This window comes from Harpia harpyja, chromosome 8 (genome assembly GCF_026419915.1).
Source record: "Harpia harpyja isolate bHarHar1 chromosome 8, bHarHar1 primary haplotype, whole genome shotgun sequence".
Lineage (NCBI taxonomy): Eukaryota > Metazoa > Chordata > Aves > Accipitriformes > Accipitridae > Harpia > Harpia harpyja.
Genome location: NC_068947.1, coordinates 2904639 through 2930066, shown reverse-complemented (window position 1 = coordinate 2930066; position 25428 = coordinate 2904639). Strand labels below are relative to the sequence as shown.

Here is a 25428-nt window from a genome sequence, read left to right as displayed (position 1 = left end):
AGATGACCGTGTCCCTCAGAACGCCTGATCCCAGTATTGGCATCAAATAGACTAAACGTTCATTAACAGGAAAATATTTTGAATTTTATTTTTTCACGTTATTATCAAGTACACAATTACAATAATGTCACACATCCCTATATGATTCTATGTATTTTGTTTTTTTCTTTTGTCTTTTTTACAAAGTGTACAGAGGGAAGGACGTATACAATATTTAACAGGGTATTTTCTACAGAACAATAATTTATATTATGTCCTTGTAAAAATCTGTACCTTTTTTAAACATTAAACTGAAACATCCATTTTATAGCATTTGCTAAGCAAATTATTTAAGAATTAAAACTAACCTGTAACTAATGTCAGTACATTAACAATAACTATAATTTCATTTTCTCTTTATACAGACAAATACATTTTACAAAATCCACTTGACCAAACCCTTAATTATAAAAAAAAAAAAAAAAAATTCCAACATTGTGCTTTAAAAAAAAAAAAGTGTGTATGATTCCAGGCTACGTAAGAGAAAGCAAATGTGTAAAATTGTGTTCTTTGTCTTTCAGCTTATTTAAAAAAATAAAGTTCAAAATGGCTAAAATCCTCGGCAATGCTATGGGAATTTACGCAGATTTTGTACACTTTTCAGGTTTCCAGTTAGAAAACGCTTGAACATAAGGGGAGGGGGGGGAAGTCACAGGAGGGCACTCTGCGAGACACGAATGGAAAATCTCTACTGGGTTTTACTGCGTCTGATTTGGCAATCAGTAGGCAACAGACAGAGCTACGGCCATGTAGAAAATCCACTGACTTCACCGGGGATTTCAACGAAGGCACAGTGCAGCACATCTGGGTATTACACACTAAAGGTTCACGGCCCGTTAGTAGCAATATTATACAAGAGCACGTCGGACAAGTCTGGGGGCACTGTCACGCAGGCGTCAAAAGAAAAAAACATTATACAATAAAGGTAGTGACATGGCATTTGACTCTCCTGAACTGCAAACTAAACACAAGTATTTCGGCTTACAGTGAAACAGGAGGGCTGAGAAGTAGGAGCGGGGCTCGGTAACAAAACAAAATACAAAAGGCTTAGCAGATGCACATCTGAAAGGAAACCTTTGTCCCTTTATCACCCCAAACCTGAAATCATTCCTAACTTTACCTGCCTAGAAACAAGAGTCAACACTGGGCCAGGCTCTGAACCCTTTCCGCTAGCGAGCTGCTGGTTACAAATCTATCCTAATCCGGCAGGCAGCCGGGTCGGAATTCTGCAATCCATCATCGACCAGCGGCTTTGGTGGGAAATTAAGCAAGGGGAGCGGGGCTGGGTCCTAAAATCTAGCATGTAATTAAATGGTTTGGGTTTTTTGCTCCACAGTTGTTGTTAAGGTACATGACTTCATGCTTGGTACATTTATGCTGTAATTAGCAAATGCTATGGTGCTATTTTATAATAGTCTTCAGGTGGCAAAATTGCATATAATAATTGTAATGTTCTCCCAGCTGTTTATAAACAGATTAAAAGAACTGGGTTAATTCTGGATACTGCACTAATTAATAAACAGCAGCTTAATGCAGCTGCTAATGGCTCAGGAAAAACATTCAATTTAGAAACAGTTCTATCGTAAGTTACTTTTCTTATTGAGGATATCTACATTAAAACATCTCTACTCCTTATGAACGCATCTGCTCCGCTCCATCCCCCTCTGAAGCCCTCACTGTAAATATCTCCGTTTCCAAAATGGAGGCACCTCTTGGTCTTAAATTTTATTCTAAAACAACTCACAATAAAAATGTGACTTGAACCAGAAACTGTTCTTTCAAAGAAATACCAATATACATAAAAGCATTAAGTTTGAGGTACGTTTACCGGCACATACAGACAGTTGTGATCTATTAACTCTGCAAATGGAACAACAACAGTATTTTACGTTTCCAACATTAAGACAGCAGTAAATTGAAAAAAAAACCCAACTCATTTGTAACACGCAAAACCTTTCAAAGACAAAGAAGCACAGAATAAACATGTTTGAGCATACTTTTAAATTCGCCAAAGAAAGGTAACAAATGCCCCAAACTAGTTTTTAAAATATTTTTCTCTCTGAAACCTGAATTGAAACGCAGAATAGCTTTCCGCAATAAAGTTAGATGTGTAACTCCTCAAATGGAAAATAGTTAACCTGCCACAAAGTCTGTATAGTCAAAACAAGACAATCAGGTGGGCCCTAGTGACTTTATCTTCAACATCACAATTCCCCATTTTATACACACCCCTGACAATTTTAATCAAGAGAAATTTCCTATTTTTAAAATTCACGACAAAACTGCATTAACATGGACACTGTGAGTATCAACGAGGTCAGTAAGATAAATATACTTAAATAAACTATTACGGTTGAAAAATTCAGTAAGAGACAGGGTTTACTTTATTAAATGCAACTTTATTGTTGCCATCTTTTCTTCATTTATTAAACAAACTGAATAGAATTCAGAACACGCTATTGAACAAAAGGTATAAAAGTCAACTAGAAGCAATAATCCTATTTTTATACAGCAACAAATCAAATGCACAGTATGTTTTTTTTGTTGTTTTTTTTTGTGTGTGATCGCAGGTGATTGGCTTTAAAATAAGCTAACTGCCTGAAAGGCAAAACTCCTTTCTAATTCCAGCCGTAAGTCTGTGAAAGAGACTTTAAGGCAGCCCAACATCTTTATGATGCCGCATAATGTGCTGGTTCTTCTCTGAAGGCCTTCGGAAACCTTTCTTGCAATACTCACAACGGTGAGGGTAGTCTTTTGTATGAATGGAAATAACATGCCGTTTGAAGCCTGAGGCGTCTGTAGTGCTATACTCACAGTACTCACATTGATAAACTTTCCTGCCACTGTGTGTTTTCATGTGCTTTTTCAGCTCGTTTTGTTGCCTAAAGCCCTTCCTACATCTCTTGCACCTGAATGGAAGATCCTTTGTGTGAACTGAGAGTATGTGGCGACTCAGAATGAACGGATCTGCAATCTTAAAGTCACAATGTCTGCATTGGTGCAATTTTTTACCCTTGTGAGCCGCCACGTGTTTTTTCAGTTCCGAAGGCCTGTGAAAGCCTTTATCACACATATCACACTTATGAGGATAGTCTTTTGTGTGGACTGAAATTATGTGTCGTTTCAGATCACTCGAGTTTGAGCTCTTATGGTCACAATGCAAACACTGATGTGTTTTACTTTCTTGATGCATAAGCGTATGCTGCTGTAGCTCTTTGGTATCTGAAAAAGTCTGGAAACAAATATCGCATTTGAATGGCGTTTCCTTACTGTGTTTAGTCTTTACGTGAGTTTTCAAGTTAGAAGAGTCGGCAGATCGGTATTCACAATATTGGCACTGGTACGGTTTTTCACCAGTGTGGATTCGCATGTGCTTCTTGAGCTCTGACGGATGGCGAAATCCTTTGCCACACTCCACGCAAATATGAGGAAAGTTCTTGCTGTGGACAGCTAAGAGGTGATGATTCAGCAATCCTTGTTCTGCTGTCTCATAATCGCAGAATTTGCACTTGTGCATTTTATTAACTCCTTTGTCCCTGTGCACCATCTTGTGAGTAAATAAAGTTCCTGCATGAGAGAAGCTTTTCCCACACTCATCGCACTCAATAAGCTTTTCTGTTTTGTTGGTCAGCTTATGACTCTCCAAGTGGTTATGTAAACTTATTTTTTTATTCGTAGTGTAATCACAGTCTGTGCATCTGTATTTCTTCTTAGTAAGAAGGTGCTCCGGGTGGTTTTTCATGTGCCTTTTCAAGAAACCTCTAGATTTAAATTTCTTTCCACAAATCATGCAGGGGTAGACTGTCAACGGATGACCATCAGGGCCAATGATTATTGCTGAAAAACAATAAAAACCCCTTCATTAATATTATACAACAATATTACACTTCAATAAATGTCCTATTTCAACCTTAACAATAAGATGAATTGTTAAATAAGATCACACACACACTTTACTATATAACAAACAAGCTTATTACTGGGTTAGGTAGAAGAAATTGAGGGAATTACTACTTTCATTCATTTTTATTATCAGGAGAAAGGAAATACTGTTTTTTGATGGAGACAACCAAAGCATCACCCAGCTGTTCTTCACCTCAAATAATTCTACTTTGAAGAACTCTGACCGAGTTCACACGTTAAATACATGCAGAAACCCACGCTGGTGCAAAGAACAGCAGCCAACTTGTTAAACTGAGTATCGCATAGTAAGCGTAGCACACGATCTTCTTTGACTTTCCACGCATCTGTATGTAAAGTTTAATCTGGCAGTTTAATCACCTACCACTGACTACCATTCACATGTCCCCAAACTAACACCTCCTTCTTGTGCCATCTGTCACAGTTACTATCTGAAGAGGTATCAAGCAGGAATCAGCGAGAACACATTTCACATACGGACACACCTCAAAGCTTTGGAACTTATTTGGACTCATCCATCAGGCTGATTTGTTTACCCTGAATTTGTCTAGGCATGCTAAAAAGCTCTCTTTTCCAAAAATGTTTTAGAAGGAGAACTGACTAGGTAGCTGGAAATAGAAAAAGCAAACTTTAAGATCAAAATTTGCCTGGTTTACTGATTCAGTGCTAGACAAACCAGAACTCCTACAGTTAAGTCACAATTTGGAAAGAAACTTTTAGTATCATTTAAGGCAAAGCTACTAAAGAAAAGACTTGTGTGCTTTTTCAAATTTATCAGACCAAATAAATCATTCAGACCATAACACAGCAACAGCAGAAACCAAACAATGCCAAAGCAGTGCATCTGTTCTTAGAGATGCAAGTAAGAACATTGGCGTGAACTTCAAGGCAATTTATTTCACAATTAAAACAGAAAAGGGTATAGAAGTATATATTACATTTGGTAGTGTAAATGTTCAGATTTTCCAGTTACTTATTGAGCAGATACAATGAAATTTATTGTTCAATACATTTTCAATAAAGACAAAAAGGGGTTTTAAAAAGCACTATTGCAGAACACTGTTCATCTAACATCACCTTTAAAAAAGTTACACTAAACATTAAAAATGGTGTGGTAAGTTAAGTATATAAGTTTTTAACCTTTTACTATGATACTGATTTTTTTCTGTGTCAGAGATGGTTTCCTTTAAAACAACCCCCACAATCCAAACCAACTATGTATTTAAATTTAAAGTAAAATATGCACTCATTTATGATGTAGAAGTGTTGTCAACAAAATAATTCCCAAAATAATCACTGTTTTTTACAAGACACTGCACATGCTATCAGCAAAGTACATCTGTTCATGGATAAGTGCCTAGAGGAATGAGAGTACAGCCAGCCAGCAGATACTCACTCACCTGTTTGATACTGCCTCGACTCAGGTCTCCTTTTTTTCTTTGGTTTTTGCTTAGCCAGTCTCCCAAGTCCAGCTGACTCATCTATGTGCAAAAGAGCACTTGCAGTGCCATTCCGACTTTCAATGCCATCGTTGTTATTACCTAACAAGGTAAGTTAAAAAGTTACCTACCGCCATCACTCTACAGATTATTCAAGCAACAAACTCTGCAATGGTAATAAAAGAAATGATAAACTATTATCTGGACATTTAATCAAACCATAAAAACGTACAGGATGAGCTGCAAAACTTCTCTGTATGTAAATTACGAATTATGTTTGGTATTATGAACCTGGAAGCATTGGCTTTGTTAACCTAATTTTACAGGAGTACACAATTTAGAGGAATTAATGGTTTTCCATTTTGCGAACAGTTCTCCTTTAAATGCAGTTTTTGTTGCTAATTATGCCCCAAATGCTTAACATCAGTAAACAATAGCATGTCACAATGTTTCCTGTGCCCGATTTTCTTCTCAGTCCTGAAATAAATTCATGTGTGAGCTCCCATTCACTTCTGGACACCTGAATTCACCTGACTGAAGTTTCTCACATACCGAGTTTTAGAACTGGAACTGCAATCAAAGAATCGTTCTGAACAGCCCATAAACTTGCACACAAAGTACACTTCTTACTATTTGCACACCTGATGCTTTAACACTTACAAATTCTTTCTACTGGCAACAAAGAGCATGCTCAGTATTGTAAAACAGAAAGAGGGAAACAATCTTTGCCTCACAGAACTTCCTGTTTAATACAGAAACAGTATCACTGGATGTAAAACAAACATGAAAATTTCCAGTAAATATATCTATATATTCGGGAAGGTATTTATTGGCAATCATTTTAACCTTGGTGATTTAAGGGCACAAGTAAATTTTAATAACAGATTTTGTGGTTAAGTAGTTACTTGATCAATAGAAGGCAACAGTTCCTAGTGAAACCAAAGCACACAAATAAGACAGGAAGACTGAAGTGAAAGAAAGTGCAAGATGCTCAATAGCTCTTCCCTTTGTAGAGTGCCGAGAATGAATATTCGTGGTTAATGTAAGAAGACTGAAGAGCCAGGAACAGGCATGTGCGGAGCCTGAAGATTCTGATCTATATGCTAGCTCAAGTGTTGAACAGCAAACGTGGCAAGTGACAAACGTTGAAAGCAAAAACCCATTTCACATCTTACATGTAGAAAGTACAGTTTGCAACAGGTGCATGATGACTCCTTCTAGAGTAAAACACAAAACAGGCCTCAAACATTTTCTAATACTAGAATAAAATTGCAAAAACTTGCTGTAATATAAAGCACAGTGGGACTGGGCTTTGCTACAGTACAGCAGCGAAACAAATTTAACATTTTAAGATGCCACTGTTATCAGCTCTTAAACCCTCTTTCAGTGGAGAAGAGTTCCAAGAAGCGCAGATAACAAACTTCTGCAATTTTCACGCCTGCATGCTTCATTATTTCTTCCCTTTCCCCCCACTTCTCACCTTGCTTGCTAGGTTGCTTACTGCTGACAATGCAATCACTCCACTGTTTCCCACATCCTCAAATTCTCCTTTCAATTCTGTCTCTCTGTTCTTAACACACTCTGCTCCACTTTCTCCTCCTTCTCCAAAATCACTGAATGTTCATTCAGTCTACAACTTTTGTTTCGAGTGAACTTAATTTCACTTTTAATTCCCACTCAACCTGGCTTCTGTCCTTCCCTCTCCACTGAAACTGTGCTCACCACTATATGGCCAAAGATAAGGCTCTGGGTGCACTGCCATCCATCTCCTAAACAACTTTTAACACACACTGCTCCCTGAAATCTTGCCCTCCCTTGACTTATGTCCGTGATTCTAGCCCCCATTGCATTCTCAGCCCTTTCCCACCATTTGTCTGCTGGCACCATCACCACAATCCACATCATGCAAACATATAACCTAAGTTCTGTCCTCTACTCCACTATTTCTTCTGCTTCATTTAGAAGGAGAAAGGGACAATATGGAAACATTTCTAAGATAAGATTTTGGTCTACCAGTTTACGTAAGTTGTGGATATCAGTTTGTGCACCAGTTGGCGCTCAGATACTAACGACCAAGAAAAATGGTTCTGCATGCTGGAAATATTCTCAAGGTTCTGCTATAATTTTAAGATGTCTCCCTCCAGCTTCTTTTTTGTTAATCAATTAATTATTTCCATTAGTGAAATCACATATTTATATGTTCCTTCTAGAAAGCACTTAAATCAAGCTAGAGGTCAGTGTTGCTTTTCACTGCTACACTGAATCTTACATATTCCCATCTGCTTCCTTCCTTCCTGCGCACCCCCCCCCCCCCCCAATAGAAATATTCAGTTCTATTCCCAATCCAGCTCTTAACTGTGTCCTAAAACTGTGAAGGACAGATGTACACGAGATGCAATTTTTCAGCTGAAAGCTCGTGTACTTCCCCTTCTACATCATGAAAATATGAAGGAAAATGCCTGTTAAAATAGGAGTAAGAAGCCTGCCTTACAGCTTCTCTCTTCTCTTTTTAAGGCTCATTATGCCAAGAAACCATTCTTAAACTAAAACTTTAAAAACAAATACAAAAGCACAAATACTCCACTACCCTCCAAAAAACAATCCCTGACATTTTGCTATAGACAGTGTCACCAGGAAGAATTGAGTATTACCTACCATAAGCTGCTGCCCAAGCTATGGGCATGAAAGTTTTAATTTCAGTGTCATCAATTTGCTGTTCATGGGCCACTGCTGCATCCTCCTCTCCTACAATCACTTCCATGTAAACCTCATCAGCTATTTCTGCAACATCTAAGAGAAAAAGAAGTCAAGAAAAAATTAATAGGAACACTGTACTGCTGAAAGTGAAAATCCCTGTTCCCAAATGAAAGCCACCTACTTACTTAAGTCTTCATCTTCATGCTGAGAATCATTTACAGTCATGTAAACCATTTTCTCCCTTGGAATACGAATACTGCTATTTTGATCAAGTAATCCAACTGCGTGGTCATTCTCTGGCTCGCTCTCCACAATGTCTACTGTGCCCCCTAATTAGGAAGACCAGAACAAAATATTTTAAATATGCTTTGTTCAAATTCTATGCTAAACTGCAAAAAATTGAAAGTTTGTCACTCTTTTAACATCAGACCCACAGCTCTTTACAGATGACTTGAGAGAAACCACAGGCTCTAATTATGCAAAATTTCAAATGTCAGGTTGGAGTATTCTAAAACGAGCATATTTTACCTAAGTCATCTTCTCCAGGATCTGCTTTGAATATATAGACCTTGATGACTTCTGGACAAATGCCATCCACTTTACAAGAGCCACTTTCTGACTCTGCTTCCATGGTAATTTCAGCAGAACCTTCGTGTTCTATCTTACCAGCATCATCCACTACAAAAACAAGTTATTACAATTACCCAGTCATATACAGACACACATACATGAAAGACTTTATTACTTTATTACTCAAATTTGGAAGCAGTTTAAAATTAAAAAGTTGTGATAAAGAACACACCCATAAATATTTTTTTCATATCCTTGAAAACAATGACAATAAACACCAAAATAAATTCAAGCCGTATCTTCTACTTAAGCGGGAAGTGCAAGAGTGCTGCAGTGATATGACTAGAAGCATGAGCACCACACCAGGCAATGCTAATAGGGAAACAGTGATCTGCAGCAAGATGGTGGTAGGAAGAAACTGCACATTAGTACTTACTCTGTGGCATAGTTTCACTTATTCTCAGTTTTAATTGCTTTATCCCTCACAACTAATAACCCATTAACTGTTTTTTTTCAAAAGCATTATCTGTTGCTCAACCTTGCCTCTAATGCAAGTGGTACTATTGCTGCCAGTCAGACGTGGCTCCTTGCAAAGCGGTGTTATTGATGCTTCTTCAGCTAACTAGAGAGGAAACCTAAATGAAAACTACAGGAAGAAAACCCTCCACTTTTCTCATCCACTCAATAGCCGAGGGATCAAGGACAGTGTCAAAGTGCTGTCCTGACGCTACAGCACTGGTGAACCTATTCAACTGATTGTTCATGGTGCCCTTACTGCAAGGGACCTGCACTGGATTTTATGCTGTAGCCCTATATACTCTCCTTACTATCATCTCAAATTTTGTTCTCTTGCTTTCAGAACTGTACCGACACCACGCTTCAGTTTGAATTGCCGTAACTTCCGAGGCCTCCCACATAAACATGGCTAACATCCAGCTTTATGAGGAACACATTTCTGATTCTTAAGACATACTCTACACAGGCACGCACACACACACCATCTACTTTACCCAGCATGGGTTTTCAAGAAAAAAATACTAAATATGCGTTCACAAAAATCAAACCCAGCATCTCAAGACCTTCAGAGAATCTCCCAATTTCAGAAGCCCCAGAAGTTTGAGGGTTGAGATTATTTAAGAATTCCTAACATGACAGCATACTTTTGTAATTTGTGTCTTTATTGTTCATAAAGTCACTTTTGGAGGCTAATATGGCTCCCTCAGAGCCATGCATAACTTCAATTCATGACAAGACGACATGAAAGTTATACTAAAGGAAGTGTAAGAACTGTCCCATAAATGCTGTAGAATTTTTAACTACCATGCCTAGCACATACAAAATACTTAATGAAGTATGCTCATTTTACTGGCACTCATTAAACTACCCTCATAACTAAATCATAGCTTTACTACTCAGTAACTGCAACTCTTCCATTTCATTTAAGACTTAAAAAAAAAAAAGCTCAAAATGTCATGACTATATTTTCCTGCCATGAAGTCAATAAATTAGCCTTTAAATTAGATAAACTAGCACGTGTTCTGCCTCCTGTATCAAACACAACTGTATTTAAGTACAGTTTCTCAATCAGGCAATGTTATTCACACAAAAAAATAAATAACATTATATTATGAAGCACTAAAATAAATTAGTCTATCTCCCTCCTCACCAAAAAAGCAGCAGAAGAACATTAAATAGTCTTATGCCACGTTCATGATCAATGGCCACCATACAGAATACTTCAAGCAGTAAGATGTATAAAAAATGACTTCATGTCACGGGACAACATAACATCCTGTAGCTGAAACCCCAAAGCATTTCAAAAGTAAAAACCTTAAGATGTTCTTTTGAATCATGTTAACAATGTAGCTCCACAGCACGTATATTCAGTTATTGAGCAGACTTTCATAAATTCTTTGGCATATGCATGAAACACCAAACATCACTGGAACTCTAACAAAAAAAAAAACCTTGCTTTCGTTCCTACACTAGATTTATGTAGTTGTTCTCCTTTAACTTGGCTGTTTCCAGTGTCACGCACGTGTACTTGGAAGGCTTTCAAATCAGCGTAGACCGATTTTACACCGCTGAAGCCAAGGGGGAAGTCTGCCACCAAGCTCAACTGATGCTGGAACATACTCAAGGAAGGAAAATTATGTCTGAAGCAATCAGAGAGAAAACAAACCTACATGCACCATGTGAAACAGGCTGGTTTCTTTTAACCAAAACAGAGTTTTTTACTTCCATACATACATGGAAGTATCCATTGATAACATTCACACAACAGAAGAATCCTAGATCTTAAAAATATTCTCCATTTACTCTTTGAAATAAGTTCTCCAAGGTTCAAAGTCATCTTTTAAACAACATGATTAAAAAAAATCATTCCACCGTTTAGAGTTTGTTTGTTTATCCCTGATTTCCCTCTATATTCAACAATGTTTTAAAAATGTAACAACTGGTTTAAATATTTTTTTAACAGTGCCATTAAACTGTAAGGAAATTGACGTGTAGGGATATTAGGCCAACTTTTCTCATCCAAAAGGAAAAAATTTCACTCTTGATAGATGGTAATACTTGAAAAACTAAAGTCCCTGAAGGCCTTGAAAAGTAATAGCATTTGCAGTATAGTAGCAAACAGGTAACAGGAAAAGTAGGGTGGAAAGAAAAAGGTTGGAAAAAAGATAAAAATCAGAAGAGACAAACAAGATGAAAGAGAATGGGTATCTATCACACAAAGTACCATTTCCATGATATTTTTTCCTATGGCTACATAAGCATTTACCTACACTTGATTCATTGATGCTCTGGCAGCATTTATGAAATTTGATTTCTATTTAACACTTTCCCTATGTTTCTGCATTCTCCACATATCTCAGTCTCACAATCAGAGAAAATGATATTCATAAATACTTGACTGATCAATGTTTGAAGTTGGAACTCTGATGATGTTTGAATTTTTCATTTGAATTCACAGCCCATCAAGGGATCCCACAAATACCGTGCATGACTGATCTTCTTTCACACTGTTCCTCTTTGAAATTACAAAAAAAACCCCAACCCCAAAGGACTTAAAAGTATTAGTTAAGCTTATAAGAAACCACTTCCTTTCCAGTAGAGGTGCTGGGCAGTTACTACACTCATCACAAGTCACATGCTAGAAAAAATGCTGTCGTTCCTTGTGCCTCCATTTAATTACGTATTAACTGAACACTAAAAACTTTAAAAGTATGATTTTTTTTTTCTTTCTACTAGCTGGTAGCTTTCTTTCAGTAAGCAAGTAGATTCAGACTAATTCTCCATGTTAAAAAAAAAGAAAAAAGGAGAAATTATTAAACACAACATTATTTTACATAAATTGCAAGAATGCATTCTATGGTTAGTTTCCTGACATTCTTCACAGACTTCACTGATTAGAGCAGACTGCTCTTTGCATACTATGAGCTGCAAGAAACAACTAAAAAACCTATGCGCTTCTCCAATGTTGCAATAATTGCTTCCATACAAAGATAATGCTTGAATTTTTATTAAAAGCACAAACAGATGAGAAAGGTGTCAAGCAACATGAAAGACATGGCATATTCAAAGCCTATCTAGTTACCACAGGAAAACAACAAAAGGAGAGCAACAGATTAAAAAAAGGAATAGAGAGTAAAACAAAGAAATAAAAGATGCAGGCAACACTAACAACAGACTGATTGTTTAATGTGTGTTCTATCACGATGACAGCATTGGTCTCCTAGAAAACATTACATCTAATAAAAAAATCATATAATGTCATAAACTATAATGTCCAATGAATAATTATCTCCTGTATCTTGACCCTCCTATTAAAATATATCCAATGGCATTTTTGGGACAGAAACGAGCTCCTGTGTATTGATAATAAAAACAATATTTAAAACCCAGCTGAAGCCAGTTTCCCCATATAGTAGCATAAATGCTAGCCCAAGATCCTGCATACTGCATTTGCTTAAATGGTATCTCTTTTGTTTAACCATGACACATACACTTTCCCCAAGAAGTTGGTTTTAGTTTCTTATATCCAATATTTACTGGATCAGCAGATACAGACTTTGTAGCCTTGCAGTCTTTTACTCCTAACTACAAAAATGCAAATATCTGTAACTGTCTTTATTTTTTTAATGGTTTCCCTAAGCTTTTACATTTATTCCTTCCTACCATTTCTCCTCTATACGGGATTAATGAGGAAAATAAAGGGATTGTAAAAGATAAAATTCACTTAAGCACTAAGAAACCTTCCATCTTTTTCAAGTACACGCTGTTCATTGCTAAATAACACACCAAAACAATTCTTACAAACATTCTAAGAAAAAGTCTGTCTCTACACCAGTTTAACAGATCTTGAAATCTGTCTATGGAGCAATTAGATGAGAATCATCTATTTTGTCAGCCTTTATGTTCCCAAATGATTCTCTTTGCTGCTAAAAAAATGTGTATCATGGGACACTATTTTGTAAGCAGGCAAAACAACCCTATTTAACCATCCTTAATGAAAAAGGCCACTGCTAACTATTCTGTTTTCTCTAAAACAGATTAAAAGCATGCTGTATTCCCCAGACAGGCTTTGTGCAGTTATCTGTGATAGAAACATTTTACTTGTACTTCACTCGATAGCAGAGAATTCCTAGTCCACTGAAGAAGTTATTTTTACTGTCCAGTCACTTCTTAAACAGCAAAGCAGGTTTCCTAACCTGTGACAAAACAGAAATCTGTTCTATTTTGATTGTAATGCCATTGCCATTACACAAGAGCAACAGTATACCCTATGCATCTGAAGCTCCCCTCAGGGCAGCAATCTAGCAGAGGAGAACTTCCTGAGCTCCAAACTGGTATCTAACACTTGTCCTTCTCATCCTGCTCTCCCCAGCACGCAAATCAGACTAAGCTCTGAGGCATCACTCAGCCCGAGGGGACTCTCATCTCCGTCACCTCTCACGGTGACCTCCAGAGCAGCTTCGGCTGCAACAACTGTTGGTGCATTCCAGTGGTCAGGCAGAAGCATGGTGGCAAGTTCTATCTCACAGGAAGAAAAACATGATTCCCTGCATCTTTAAGAACCTCCAGGGAAAAAGAGGTAGGTATTTATTTATGCAATCATTATTCTCTTTCAGTACCCTGGGTTCTGACTCCTGTAATGAAAAGTGTAAATTGAGATACAACAAAAAAAAGACACATCTAACTCAGAGCAAAGTAAGGGTATGGATGGACATAACATAGCCCCTGTTATTTGCAAACATCACGTAACTTCCTAAAACTGAAGCTTAAACTTTGGGAGGCTACCCTTCACTCTCTCCAGACTCCCCTTGTCAAACCTCCTTTGTGCCTCACCATTTTTACTGCAATTAAATATGACTATATCGGAATACAACTTTTTGTCTTATGGAACTGGTTCATGCCAGAGGACGTGTGTTACTTTGCCAAACAGAGTAAAATCAGACAAGCAAAAATCTTCATTTCTATCTTATGGCCAGGTATAAGGCACTACTTTCCTTGGTTAGTAAACGCAGGTGTTTTTTTGTTGTTGTTTTGACAAACACCAGCTAATCTCACCATTACTATTTAACTTATGGAGAAACGATTTTCCAAGCCTTAAAAGTTGCTACCAAATAATTAGTACCAGTGTGAGCCAGCACACAATTTATCCGTTCCTGACCAAACTCATGAACTGGCTTGTTATGGCGTACATGAAAGAAAAACTGATTTATCAAACCTTCTTGAATCCTTTTCAAGCTACTAACTAGTAGTAGTTTGCATTCTTTGTTGAATGAATATCTGATTCTGCTCTGCTGTAAGTGCCCCGAATCTACCATGGACCAAAAATAAAGCTTGAGGGCAAAGGCAAAGTATCCAAGAAAAAAGGTGAGTACATCAAAAGTTAAGTGATAATATAAGCTGTGCCAAGAAACATTATCTTGGAAATGAAAAAAGCAAAGGCGTATCAATGCAGAAGCTAAATTAAATCTAAATGGGAAAAGAAATATTAAAATACTGAGCTTACTGAAGCAAAGTCACAGAATGAAACCCACAGGGACTGTACTCTTTGAAAAGACAAACCAGTTTGAAATGAGGAAAGAAGCTAAAAGCACAACATTAAAAAAAGTACACATAGATTAGTAATTTCAAAACAGGTATTTTCAGGATAAAGCTAAGAAAATTATCTTAAGAAAATCTATGTAGACTCAGTTCATCAGGAACAAAAATGGAAACGCTTAGAGAGAGCCACAAGATAGGAGGAAGATAGCAAAAAGATTTTGCCAATAACTTCCACTGAAGAATACAGACTGAGAAACCTACAACAGAAAGAACACGAAGTGTCACCCCCCGCTTTGCAAGTGATTAGCTAAAAGAAGACAGGCAAAAGCATCCTGAAGAACCCAGTCTAGCTTCCAGATCTGGGAAGCAGCTACATTTGGCTACTGTAATGGCAGACAAAATTACATTCCAACATCTGCCCCAGCAGTTCAGGGAAGTTTGCCAGAATCAAGCTCGAATTTACAGGTTAGGATGAAAAAAAATCAGAAACTAGGCTGATGTTACTACCTTTTAAAAACCACCTAATACTAAGTTCAACTAAAAGCACTGAGACAGTCAAACAGATCAATAAACACATATACTGCCAAGGCAAAAATAAAAATGGAAATCAATTCAAATAATGTTTTCCGTACAACGAAGAGACTATTTGGCAAGATAGTCTTTACTTGAAGGAAAAGCACTAGACTCTGACTTCACAACCAGAAGAACTTGTTATGCAGGCTTTAAACACAGTAGGTGGTAATAGGGAACTTCCCTTTAAAATGAACTGTAGAACATACTTAACGTTTTAAAGACAAACAGAAAAGATGCGTGTTTTGTAGCATAATGATTGTTTTAAATGCTGGCTTTTTTAAGGTTCTGAATCTAAACAAAGTATATTGCAAGACTATCAAGAGGCATTTAATGTTAAATAAAGTATGAAACTGCAGAAATAGATGACTGAAAAAGGAGAATATCCCAGCAAAACCAAACAATTAAATTCCTTTGTTTTCTGCCAGTTACCACCCACTGACGACTCGTACATCTAAGACGACTTCCTAGCTGGGTGGGTATTTTAGGGATCATGCAATATGGCATCTACCAAGGCATTCTGTCCTCATTCGGCCACTGGCAATGGTTGAATGGGACACGTATCTACCCACCCCTCTCACGTGAATTTACACAGACACAGTTTGCAAAGTGTGCCTGCGACAGCAGCCCCAGAGGCCTCACTGCTGCTCATGCTGCAGGATGACAACCTGCAGGGGAAGGGTGAGCAGACAGACGGGAGCAACCGCATCTTAAAGAGCTACAGTCAGGGATAAGAAACAGGTAAGGATCACCACCAGAGTCTTTACGCAGTCAGGCCTCAATTACCCGTAGGTGGGTTGTCCACTTTGTTGCCTAACTATGCTGCAGGTGCAGAAGCATTTGAGCTGCTTTCATGTGATCTAACTTGGGTCCAGAATCAGAAAGTTTTATCTGTACCATACTGTACAGACTGCATTTTTATTAGTTTGGATAAATACTATTTCAGAGAGCAGCATCCCTGGCCTATTTCACCTCAGTATGATCTTGCAGCTTAATTTTACAATATTTTGTGTTATCCATATTTTGCGTTATCCATATTTTGCATTATCCCATTTCATTGTTTTCCCAGATAATAGAGAATTAACTGTACCTCATATAAACTCAAAACATGGCTGCACAAGGTTACTCAAGGAACTCAAGAGATGATAAATTAAGAAATGCAGTGATCCTAGGTAAGGAGAAGCAACATTAAAATCCATAAGTACAGAATATAAAATTAAAACAAGTTATTATACATTTCAAAAAAGTGTCCAAAGGTTAAAAAAAAAAAAAAGGAAAAAAAAGAAAAAAAGAAAAGGAAAAAAAAAAGGTAACTGAAGCAGAGCATGAAGTATACCTCATCAATGGAGTCATTTAATGCTAGACAAAACTGAAGTGCCTGAAATGGCAATTAAACAAACCAGCCTAACAGAGCTTTTCTATTTCTACGACACTCGGTCGACACTCTGAAGTTCCTAGGTGCTGCATTGAGCAATCATTATAATAAGTAACATACTTAGAGCAAGCTCTAGTTCACACAAATGGATATCCTCAGTAGAAAAAGTATTGATGATATGCTTTGTTTTTCTCCACCCTTTACTTTAAGTCTTTTGAAACACGATTCAAATGGATTGTGCCGCTGTTCCTAAGGGAGATTAAGATATTCACAGTTGCTTCTCAGCTACGAGCAGCAATAGCTACTCTGTTAGCAGCATACCTCCGTCCTTTGCTTCATCAAGAGAAGAAAACACATCCCAGCAAAGAAAACCACATTGTCACCTGTATCTAACTATAAATGGGGTGGAAAGGGTGGGGGCTGAGCAAAAAACAAGACAAGGATAACAAATTGTCATTTGGACTTCTGAAAAATAGGGTTTTTTTTATTTTTCCTTTTCCATTAAATAATTTTGTTTTCTTAATGTCTTGGCAGTAATCTTAATAACCTGCACATACATGCGTTTTCAAACAAGGTCACATTTCTTTTCGTTCTGTTCTCACCAAGTATATGGCATTAGTTTACTGAAATTCTTACTCTTTGTTCATATGCTATAAAATGCTACAGAAATAATTTATAATCAGACATGCATTTGCCAGTATTTCTCTCCATTAGCTTCACCAGAATTCTTAGCTGGTACATGTTCCTAAAAATACCCCCATTTGAGTACATTTGTGTGATCTGCGTTTCATTAAATAATACAGAAAATCTGGTTTTGGTACTGTCGTAAGCCCTCCCTCAGATATTTCAAGCACCACCCAAGCCCGTATCATAAGAATTTTGATGGCTTTACTCAGACACTTACAGGAAATCATAAGGTAATCTTCACAGTTGCCCTTTTCGTCTTGATGTTCCACAGGGATTCCATTGGCATCGATGACTGCCTCTGATGCACAGTCTGCCACCAAGACTTCCTCAGAAACAACATCTGTTCCCAGAGTATCGGTGACAATATCTGCTTCTTCAACATTATCATGAACTACATGTTCTACATGTCCAACTTCAGGTACATGCATTGACTCACTTGTCAGTACATGTTCTGGTATAGACATTGCTTCTGCTGTTATGTCAGAAGCTAAAACGTCATCTGGGACGGTGCAATGAGCCAAAGAAACCTCTTCAGCTACGTCTGTGTCCAGCACTTGTTCAGGAATAATGACAGTTTCAGATACGTCTGGCTCCTCCATGATATCTGGGCACTGAACATCCTCGATAACAACATCCTCAATGACATCTTGGATTACTACAGAATCTGGATCATCAGGAACAAAATTATGCACGGTTATATCTGAGTCGACTACATCTGAAACAAACACTGTTTCCTGTACTTCCACAACAATCTGATCTCCATCCATATGTGCTGCATCAGCTCCTGAAAAACATAATTATAATAGCAGTTAAATTGTAAAACTAACTCAGATGAGGTGGTTAATAATTGAAATTACTTCTATTTTACTTCAACTTTTACACTATGCTGCAATTTAGTAAAACAGGCATAACAGCCTAGGAGCAATAAAGATAGGCAGATATACAGGGGAGCAAGTCCTCCGTAGATGTTAACATAACTAAGATGAACAACATTTTCTCTCCTGGAAAAGATTACCAATTTTTAGACTCTCCCCCAACATTCAAACAACTATTACTTGACAGAACAGTAGCTCATTCATATTGCTCTGAGTAATAAAAACAAACAAAAATCGAAAGCAACTACTCTATACAAAAGCAATGATGCAGCACACCACTTTTAAGCAAAGACAAAATAAACGACAGTCAGTTGCATCTAATGCAAACACTCTTATCTACATACTACCTCCTGACAGACCTGTTGGATCAAAAAATGCATTTGGCTCATGTGGCTGCAATTCAAGCCCATCTTCATCCATGGCCTTTAACTCTCATCAGTCACAGTGTCTGTAGAAGGTAAAGAAGAAAGGTTATTTAACTTGTATTAGGCTATGAAGGTTGTCTCTGCCTGCACACTGAAAAGCAGAAATTTTGGGTGCATGGAAGTTAACACCTCTTGACTTTGAGATGGACCAGATTTCACTCAGGGTACCTCTGTTTGGGATGCCAGAAATACTACTCTAGAACACCTAACACCCAGGGTCTGAGTAAGAGCAGTGTGAGCCCAAACGCTCCCGGTCCATTTCTCAAAACCCCACAGCTCCACAAACACGGAAGCAGCTGATAAAGGGATATGAAAATATGATTTCCTCATAATCTTACAAAGAAAAAAAAAATTAAGGCAAAGCCTAGACAAGTTCACACTCGAGTCTTTTTTGGATGGTGGGGAATACAGTGTTGTCAAATCAATAAAGCTCTAAGGTAAGTTAAAGGTAGACAGCCAGTAATCTGAAACGCACGCTGCTTTTGATGCCCCCTGTGTTCATACTTGGGCAGTCAGGAGGAAGTGACTCTTATGTCACTTCAGGAATTGAAACTGCTTCCAGAACATAACATCGTATGTTTTCAAACCTCAGATGCATGAATATTTTAAAAAATCCTCCCCTGAGACAAAGTACCGGTTTGCTTTTGTATTAAAAAATATCACCAGTTCTCAAAAATTACCAAATGTCATATTCTACCAAATTTCTTTGCACAGAAAGTCAACATTTCTTCAATGCATAATAACAACTTAAGATGTCAATCTTCTTAACAAAATAACCAAACAAGATCACAAAGTTAAAATACTTACTAAAATCTGAAACAGCAATCTAAATTTTGCTGCTTACATATGTGCATTATAATTAGGATCAGGCAAACCTAGTTGGGTAAAATGTGATCTAACATAAACTTGTACTACTCCCTTGCACTTAATCCAACTAGTTTCCTAAGTGCAGAACCAGCAAGAGGCAACAGAGTGTTCCTATATGTTTCTGCTCGTGTTTCTGTACAAATGGAAGATGCGATTCTCCTTCCTCCAAACATTTTTCACAGTAACAGGCAGAAATCTCTCCATTCCTGTGATACTTTCACAAAAGACCTGGAGAAATCATTAAGATTCTGCCCAAGGTTTCCGTAAGAATCATAACCTTTCCGAATTACGTCAACTAACATTTACATTAATTACGTCTTCATGGGGGAAACTGCTATACAAAAGAAAAAATTTAACCACCACTCCAAAACACAAACCTACAACCATAAACTGTAGCAAGCATTTTCTAGAATTCATCATTTTTCTAGCTCAACTTTTCTCAAATCTTTGCAGCTAACCACCTGATTTATATATCAGAAAATGTATTTTTACAGGTTGAGGGAGAAATACAGCCAGGAGGAGGAAAAGCAGCGGCAGTCTAATAAGTTTTCCTAAGGGGTCCCGTATTTGTGTGATGTTCAGTTGGAAGGCCCCTATATTTTAAAGACAGCTCCGCTAACAAATCATTGTAGTGTCCAGCTGGACATAAATCACCTCACAATTATTCTGACTGTCAAGTATTTCTGTCAGAAGCACCCACTATTAACAGAACAGCTCTTCACACAGATACTTTTTTCAGAATCACGAGCAGAAGAAAAGCATTTCTCAGCCTCAGATACAAGACACAGCTTGAGTGACAGCAATCAGCTCCGGCCATGCCACAGAAACAAGAACAGAACAACAAGGTTTCAGAGCCATTTAAGCAAGAATTACTCATACCCAAATTGGTTTACTTCCATCTGTAGAGTATATACCTAGCCAGTCTATTACAAATGTCTTTCCTATTCATCTTGTCATCTTTTCTGTGTTGTGTCCAGCGTTTAGCTGCTTCTTTTCTGTTGCTTCTTCTCCAACTTCTTGTGTGCCTGTACCTATATTACGTTCCTCACCTCCTCACCCGGTCATTTCACCTCTCCAGCTTACAACTACAGCACACTCCCATCGTTCACACAAAACCATGCTACTCATCAATTTGTAGCAAAGACTGTATCAGCAATTCACAGGTTGGTTTTGTTTTTTTTTTTTTCTGGAGGAGGCAGGGGGGATTAAGGGTTGGCAGAAATAAACTGCCTCTCTCCTCTGGCAACACAAATGAAAGAAGATAGCACTCGCTGTCCAGCTGTCTGAGAAAAGTCAAGATGCTGTTTCTGCCTGTGCTTTTGAGGATTGTATTATCATACATATTAGCCTCTGATCGGCTGGGACCCAGCCAGCTTGAAGTGTCAGTTCACCACGAGCTACTGGAAGAACTGGCATTCGTTTTCTCCACTTCCTGCTTTCATCACTCAACCATCACGCCACCACAAATTCCTACCTCTTATGATTCATGCATGTACTTTCTCTATCCTCTCCCCAAATTCCTCACTGTCTCTATGAGTGAGGGTCTCCATCGTCCTTCCGTCTATCCTCTTCACCCATGCGACCCTGAGGCTGCCGCCACTACTTCTCATCTTCCAAAACACACCTGCTGATGCCATCTCTTCACTGCTCCTCTCACTGCTGCCCAGATTCCAGGTGACAGACGGTAAAACCAATGAGTCTCAGTGGTGTTCACGACAGTGCAGTTTCAAAAAGACACTGCCACCAGCAGTGACAGTCCAGCAGACCTTCAACTGCACGCTCTGCATAACAGCATGGCCTCTTGTGTATCAGCAAGGTCGTTTCACCTACAGGGGCATACTATGCTGCAAAACATAGGCTCAGGTTCTACACAAACTGAAGAAGTTTCCAGGGCACATGGGTTTTCAAGACTGAGTCTTAAAAAAGCCACAGATTTATGCTTTGGTACTTGTTCCAAAGAAGAAGAAAAAAAACCCCAACCCTTTCACTGAATGAGTTTCTTTCTAGATAAGGTTTCCCATAACGCGCTTTTGCACCTTGACCCAGCCAACAAATTCACATACACAAATTCCTACCCCTCTGCAGGACCAGGAAGACTTTAGAAGTGCTCCACGAGGGCACAGACCCCACCTCCACAGAAAGTTGCTCCAGAAAGAGGACCAGAAGAGGATGCGGGCATTTAAGACAGGATTTAACTGAACTGTTTAAAATGATAAAGGTGCCTAAATCAAAATCTGCAGTCCAAAAAGGCATCCAGGCATTTGTCGGTGGGTGGGGAAAAAAAACCCCAAAACCAAAACCAACCCTAAAAATTTCCTGAAATCATTTCAGGGTTTGAGCATTCTAACCAGTAGATGAGAAAATACTGTGTTTCTTCCCGCTTGCTCCTCTTCTAAGCATTAGGCCAGCACAAGGGCCCAAGATTCAGCCACGCAAAGGAAGGTATGCCACATGGTTCTGTACCAACCGGCGGCTCCGTGATGAAGGCGCTGTTCTGCAACACGAGAAATACCAGAGCTTCTTGTTGGGAACACCACACCGAACACCTTCAAATTCCTTGGCAAGCTCCCTAAGCTCTGTGGTACCATAAGGCTAAGAAGCAATTCCAGTAGTTCATTTTCCTGCAAGATTTCAAGAAGGGCAGAAACTTCTCTCGTTTTTTTTCAAAATATTCCAGCCGACACTTACCTCGGGAGCAGGTTCTGGAACCGAAGCAGACAGAATCAATTTTCAGTTCCAGTCTGGGAACCTAAACTCTCAAGGAGAAGCAGGTGCCCAGCCATATCCCTACACTTACTCCTTCTCAACGCCCAAATTTACATGGCTCTTTGTTCAAATCTCAGTAATTCAGGAACTGCTCTTCTACCACTACGACAGAAAAGGCCTAGGCACCTAAAACCAGGTTTTATACCTCTGAAAAGAGCTAAACATCTACGTCTTTCTCTTGGCTTGGGTTTGTGCCAGCTTCACATGGATTGAGAGTTAATATAACTCTGAAATACACCTAATTCTGTGTGTAAAGTTAGTTCTTACAAATTGATTTTTACCTATTTATTCAGAGACTTGGCTGGTTTTGGTTTTATGAAAGTCAAGGCAGTATTTTCAAGTGGAAGGACAGATAGGAAATTATATATTAATGGAAGAAATGGTATTAGGCTATTAGCAACAAAATAATCTCCCAAAATAAAAATGGGTATTTTCTGGAAAGCTGATCTTGAGTACCATCAGTCAAGAGAAGCAACGCAGACAGCGCACTAGTCTTGCCACATTACAAATCCTTGACTCAATAGGCCTTGCGAGGTAATCAAGATGAAATAAATAGACGAGCTGTCACGTTTTAAAGAGAGAACAACTTTAAAAATAGAGTTCCTTAGAAGGAAGAGCTTTAATATGCACAGAAACTGTCAGTTCCTCTGCTCTCATCAAAGAAAGGGAAAATAGGAAAAAAGGAAAAAGAGAAAAAGGAGAAACTTCAGAAAAGCCATCCTTATGAAAAAGAAATATGTAAGACAGTCCTCTGCCTGCTCCTAAGGAAGGAACAGTACTTATTTGCAGTAAGGGCAAAAACCAAATACCCACACAGCAAAACTCTGACCCTTCCCAGAAAAATCAAGGCATAAACAGCAAGAATTCCAAGCCCTGGCCCCTACCTATGCTGAGATGACTTAAGCGTACAACCATAACCAGGTTCCCGTCGTGCCTTGCTACACCACATTAAAAACTGCAGCACGCCTTGCATGTCCCAATTGGGTTAGAGCCCCGAGCTACCCGAAGCTTCGCTGTGGTTATGAGACGACTGTGGGTTCAGTCTACACTTATTGCTGCAGTGTCACAACTCTCCCTACGTGACCCACTTACGGGGAATGCGATGTACACACAAGCTCTCCATCACACGCACATGAAAGGCAGAAAAAAATTATACTCCTATGGCATCCAATTCTTATCTTGGAAACAACCCCCATTATTACTAGTTGAATAAATGGAAGAATAAAAACGATGTTACAAACGTGACGGTGTAATCATGTAGTTGTTTATTTCTTGATACATCTCCCTCAGTTTTGGCAGGAGAATCAGGACTGCTGCTTTCACTGCGATTTCGTAAGAAATCTCAAGTCTTTTCCTCTTTGTTGTAGTTCGGTATTTGCAAAAACTGGTTAAAGAAACGGGTTTTGTCCAGATTTCACGGGGATGTGGCGAGCCGGGCGACACCCAAGCTAATTGTTTAACGAAACCTAAATTAGGGAAATAACCAGTACCGGGTGCCCCTTTGAAACTACTTTCCACTCAGCTGGGGGGGCCTCTGCAGGAGAGGGGATAGCCAGAGGGGAGGAGAACCCAGCACCAAGGCGAGGGGGGGCTCCGCGCCTCCACAGCCGGCTCCCCTGCGGGGCGGCTGGGCGAAGGAGGCCGGGGACGAACCTCTCACCGCTGCCCGAATTCCCGGCCGGGAGGAGAGCAGAGGAGAGGAGAGGAGGCCGCGGCAGGAGGGGGGGGGGGGGGGGGGGGGGGCACGGCTGGCAGCCCTGGCGCGGCCGCACAGGAAGCCGCCATGGGCCGGAAAGCGCCGAGCTCCCCTGCGACTCGCTGGCTGGCAGGCGGGGAGGAGGGAGAAGCAGCGGCGGCGGCGGGGGGGGGGGTGTGTGGGGAGGCTACGGGCTCTCCCTCTTCGGAGCTTGCGGCCCGCAGCTGCGATGAGCGGGGCCAGGGGCTCCCCCCTCCGGCCCGGCCTGCGCGGCGGCACGGGCTCTGGCGAGCGATTAATTCAAGATGGCGCCCGGCGCCCTCCGCCTCCCTCCCTCCCTCCCTCTCCTCCCCCCCCCCCCCGCACGCCGCCATTTTGTCTCCTCCTCCAGACGCTCTCCGAACCCCCCCCCCCCCCCCCCCAACACCCTCGGCCGGGCCCGGGGCCTGGCACCGACCTCGCCCGCCTTCCCCCCCCCCGGGTCCGCAACCTCCCCGCTTCCGCTCCCCTCACGCCGCCGCCCCCGTCGCCCAAGGCCGCGCCGAACCCGCCGTCCCGGTCCCCGCGGCCCGCTCTTTTGCCGGAGCCCTGGCGCGGCCTAGCTGCGGCCTCCTCGGGGCCTGCGCCGCGGCCTGGTGCGGGCAGGGGAAGGCCCGGGCCGGGCCGAGCAAGGCGGGACCCAGCCCCGGGGCTGCTTACCGTGCGGGTGGCGGGCGGCGGCGCTCGCCTCGGCGCGGCCTCTTCTCAGCGCGACTGGGCCGAGCGCGGTGGTGGTGGTGGCGGCGGCGGCGGCGGCGGCTGCGGCGGCGGCGGGGCGGGCGGGCGGGAGGGGAGGGAGGGGCCGAGCTCGGAGCTGAGTGGAAGCGGCCAAGCTCCCCGGGCCGGGCCCGCCGTCAGCACGTCACGTCACTGCCCGAGAGAGACCCAGGAAAAGGGCGGAAGGGAGCGCGCCGCCGCCGCCGCTGCCGCCGTTGCCCGGTCGCTTCGGGCCAGCCGCCCGCCGCCGGGGCCTGTGGTGGGGAGGTTGGGGGGGGGGGGGGGGGGGGGGGAAGCCGCTGCCCGGGCGAGGCCGAGGCCGAGCCGGCGCGGGTAGGGGAGGGAGGATGGCGGCAGGGGAGGCGCGGCGGCGGCGCTCGGCTCGTCGCGGCTCCTCCTGCCGCCGCCTCCGCCGCAGCTCGGGCCGTGAAGCGCCCGCTTCGGGGCTCGGTGTGCGCCCCCCGAAACGGAGCGGCTGCCCCGGGGACCCCCCCCCTTCACCGCCACCCTCCTCCTTCTCCTCCTCCTCTCCCGGCCCCTCCATGCTGGCGCCGCCCGGGCGAGCCTCCCCCGCCCTCCGCTCTCCCGCGGTCGCCATCCCCCCCGGCCCGGTCCACGGTGTGTGTGGGTCGGCGGGCTCCGCGCTCCCGCCGGCGTGTTTTAAGTCGCGTCTGCGCGCCGGGGGACCCGG

General features: G+C 41.0%; 1 protein-coding gene and 1 long non-coding RNA gene across 7 annotated transcripts in view; one reads left to right on the top strand and one right to left on the bottom strand.

The window, feature by feature from the left end:
- Positions 1-62: 62 nt before the first annotated feature.
- ZFX (zinc finger protein X-linked) lies at positions 63-24807 on the bottom strand. Of its 3 annotated transcripts, XM_052794912.1 has the most exons (8): positions 24681-24807; positions 18587-18675; positions 17570-18136; positions 8625-8774; positions 8282-8425; positions 8055-8189; positions 5361-5501; positions 63-3876 (listed from the first exon to the last, which is right to left on the bottom strand). In XM_052794912.1, the coding sequence occupies exons 2-8, from the start codon at positions 18645-18647 to the stop codon at positions 2690-2692; spliced, it is 2385 nt and encodes a 794-aa protein (XP_052650872.1). In that variant the 5' UTR covers positions 18648-18675; positions 24681-24807; the 3' UTR covers positions 63-2689. The 3 variants fall into 3 exon arrangements, with proteins under 3 accessions (XP_052650872.1, XP_052650874.1, XP_052650873.1); XM_052794914.1 differs by lacking the exons at positions 18587-18675; positions 24681-24807 and adding an exon at positions 16381-16458 and having other exon boundaries at positions 17570-17694; XM_052794913.1 differs by lacking the exons at positions 8055-8189; positions 8282-8425; positions 8625-8774.
- A 440-nt stretch (positions 24808-25247) lies between these two features.
- Positions 25248-25428, top strand: part of LOC128145177 (uncharacterized) — a 30832-nt gene continuing 30651 nt past the window's right edge. For all 4 annotated transcript variants that reach the window (XR_008236372.1, XR_008236371.1, XR_008236374.1 and 1 more), the window contains exon 1: positions 25248-25355. This is a non-coding gene — a long non-coding RNA (uncharacterized LOC128145177). The remainder of the gene's footprint in view (positions 25356-25428) is intronic.

Coding starts and splice junctions, on each gene's coding strand:
- ZFX (XM_052794912.1), bottom strand. CDS start 18,647: ATGGATGAAGATGGGCTTGAATTGCAGCCACATGAGCCAAATGCATTT. Junction 8,426..8,624: donor TCCTGGAGAAGATGACTTAG/GTAAAATATGCT, acceptor CTTCCTAATTAG/GGGGCACAGTAGACATTGTG. Junction 5,502..8,054: donor AGCTTGGGCAGCAGCTTATG/GTAGGTAATACT, acceptor TTACCTTGTTAG/GTAATAACAACGATGGCATT.